Here is a 2,997-nt window from a genome sequence, read left to right as displayed (position 1 = left end):
TATAGCAATGCATCTATAGATAAGGAACTCTCCCATTTGAGAGAGACTGTGTTGTACATGTACAGTATGTACATGTAATTATAGTGTATTAAATCTCATCATTAATTTTCTTGTTATTTTCAAGAGTCCAGATAATTGGATTATCTTATTATTATTGTTATTGTTTTTTATCTCAGTTGAACTTAGAATGTGCATGTCCATGTGCTTATACGTGCACATGTACATGTATATCAATTTCTTTGCATTCATCATGTATTGTATGTACATGTCCTCTTCCTGTCCTCCTCCTCTTAGTTCTATCAAAGGATGTGGTATCTTGTGAGGCCAGTCATTCCCTGGCAGTGTGTGTCTTACTGGGTGTCTGGTCTATGACTATTGAGCTATTGGGACGGGTCTATCCTGAGTCAGTTGGTAAACTCAAGCACTCAATATTCAACCAGTTGCAAGGTAAAGATATTTGACGAAATCAGCTCAAACTTTCTACATAGCATAAGGGCATCAAAATGTATCGAATAATTTGGGGTGACTTTAGATATAATTTTTGGAAGAAGCCATAAGCTAGAGCCTGTGGTATTTTATCAAATATTTATTGTTTAATAAAGTGCTAGTTACCTTTTAAAAATATTTTTTGGGATTGCTTTAAAATTTTTATGCAAAAGGACATCAATATTTGTGTTAGAAAATGTAATAAAATCTTGGGTGGTTTTGAAGCTATTATTTACTTAAAAATCAGTCCAAAGTCCCAGTATGATCATAAACAATTTTTTCCAAAATAAAAACAAAAGATGTTCCTTTTTATACAATTTCCCCCGATACATGCATGTACATGTATACATGTTCTTAAGTTCTGTATAAAGTTTGAGCTCATTCTGATCAAAATTGGATTTCCCTCTTTTTAATAACTTTATTATTATTGTAGATGTTTCTTGAATGGGGTGACGCTGTTGTTGCTATGGTAAGTTCATTTAGGCTCTGATGAGGACTTTATTAATGGACAATATTATTATTTGATTTTATTTATTATTATTATTACTATTATTTTGTAGTATTGGTCGTAGTTGTATTTGTTCTTAATTAATATTTTTTTACAAACACAGCTGTAACTTTATTCCAATACTTCCTTATCTTGCTCACACTGTAATTAACACCTTGAGGTGGTAACAAGGTATTGAAATTGTCTTGCAGTTAATGCTCTTTTTGCAGCTAATAGATTAACAACAATGATACATAGAATGATTGTAGTATTGATGAGAAGTGAGTGATAGTCATTATATAGGACTGGTGGTGAATGCATACCATATCCTACATTATCTGATACATTACACCAGATCCATTGATGAATACACAAGATAAAAGTATCAATCTATTAATGTTATACTAGAAGTCATCACATTGTCTACTGTCTCACAAGTGGTCCAGTCAGTGAGATTGATATGACTAACGGGTTGTTGAAGAAGGACCTCCTCACAGGATTGACCCTTTACACTCCTAGATACACCACATGTATACACATGGGTAGATCTAATGATTAAAGTTGCTGCACTGTATGTATCTAATGGGGCAAACGCATGATTTGACTATTAGTATTATAAAAATTTAATGGAAACTTCAAACTAGAAAGAATTGACAAAAATATAGATCTAACACAAATAGTAGATCTACTAAAAGTAATAAACAGAGGGAAATAGAGAAGGAAGTGTGTGTAAGAGAAAGCAGAAGAAATTAATAATAATACTAATAATAATGGTTATTGGTAGGGTAGTCGCTTTACTTCAGCAGCAACATCATTTCTTTCCAAATCCTCAAGTGCTTTTATCAGCTTTTCCCTTGTAGCAGTACCAGTCTTTAACCAGTGAACTATCATGTTTTTGCGGCATACATTTATTTGATGTAAAGAATTAAAATCAATTGATAATAAATCTTCATTTTGCACTCCAAGGTATAATCCTAGTGTGTCCCATTCATTGACTATCTTTTTGACAGCTTTCAATATAACTGGAGCATGAAACTCATCTGTAAACAAAAATACACATTATCTATTAATAATAATGCTAACACATTCACTCACTTAATACTGAACCTTCTGGTAAAAAGGTTTCAATAGGAACAACTGATGGAGGCACTGGATCTGTAAAAGACAATCACAAATAAAAATAAACATACACAAGAAACAATACAAATAATACAGTGCATGGTGTATGCTAAATAACTTACCTAATAGCCAACAGCTTTGTCTCTCATCAGTCAATGCAATGGGTGGAAGATCAGTCTCAATACTGCACCTGATCTCTGGAGGGTCTCTCTTGTATGAGATTTCAATAGGATGAGGATTTCTCTCAGTCTCACGGCTTCTGTGTTTCTGGGGACAATATGTCACAGCAGATATTCCCAGTGTCTCCTCATTGTAAGCTAATGCAGCAGCACTGGCTGATAGACCCTCTAGGATCACTGGACGAAGAACAGAGCAATCTTTAGGGTTTCCCGTAAAGTAGACTTCAATAAATTTATGCTCATCAACAAATATGACAGACCCAAATAGATCCTCAGAGTAAAGCTTGACAGCATGTCGGAGCTGCTTTGGAAAGAAAGGAGACTTACTGTCAATAAAAAAGTGAGGACTCTCCTTTCGACTTAACAGAGAAACAATCAATGTTGGAAACAAACCCTAAAATGAAAAACAAAGAGAAACAGATGAAACAATACACACACACTGTCAGTGTATTACCTGTAGTACTAGTTTACTGTTGAATGAAATGACAAGTGGGTCACAGGTTTCAGTGAAGGTCTCCTTCTGTTCTTTGGTGATTTTTTCCGGAGAAAGAACGATTGGTAGGAAATAACGAGTAGGACCAGTAGAGGAAACAATAGGAGAGACCAAGAGAAGGTGCTTCAGTAAGGAAAGCAGATCTGATTTTGAGAACAGATCAGGAATGAAAGTCAGTCCAAGACTATCCAGTAGGAACTCATCAAAAACTCCGTCTCTTTTAGCTCAAATGA

At 34.5% G+C, this 2,997-nt stretch overlaps 1 protein-coding gene and 1 long non-coding RNA gene across 2 annotated transcripts in view; one reads left to right on the top strand and one right to left on the bottom strand.

Annotated features, from left to right (window-relative positions):
* The first annotated feature begins 294 nt into the window (after positions 1–294).
* On the top strand, positions 295–1,114 carry LOC109585953 (uncharacterized). Its single transcript, XR_002186746.1, has 2 exons — positions 295–447; positions 920–1,114. It is a non-coding gene; the product is annotated as an uncharacterized LOC109585953 (long non-coding RNA).
* A 470-nt stretch (positions 1,115–1,584) lies between these two features.
* LOC109585948 (uncharacterized) overlaps positions 1,585–2,997 on the bottom strand; it is a 9,620-nt gene continuing 8,207 nt past the window's right edge. Inside the window, exons 5-8 of the mRNA XM_020002102.1 lie at positions 2,726–2,988; positions 2,215–2,665; positions 2,069–2,128; positions 1,585–2,013 (exon numbers count right to left, since the gene is read on the bottom strand). Coding sequence (XP_019857661.1) covers positions 1,748–2,013; positions 2,069–2,128; positions 2,215–2,665; positions 2,726–2,988 — 1,040 coding nt within the window. The 3' untranslated portion in view covers positions 1,585–1,747. The remainder of the gene's footprint in view (positions 2,014–2,068; positions 2,129–2,214; positions 2,666–2,725; positions 2,989–2,997) is intronic.

Source organism: Amphimedon queenslandica, unplaced genomic scaffold (genome assembly GCF_000090795.2).
Source record: "Amphimedon queenslandica unplaced genomic scaffold, v1.1 AMPQUscaffold_12979, whole genome shotgun sequence".
Classification (NCBI taxonomy): Eukaryota; Metazoa; Porifera; class Demospongiae; order Haplosclerida; family Niphatidae; genus Amphimedon; species Amphimedon queenslandica.
This window is presented reverse-complemented; position numbering and strand designations above follow the sequence as displayed.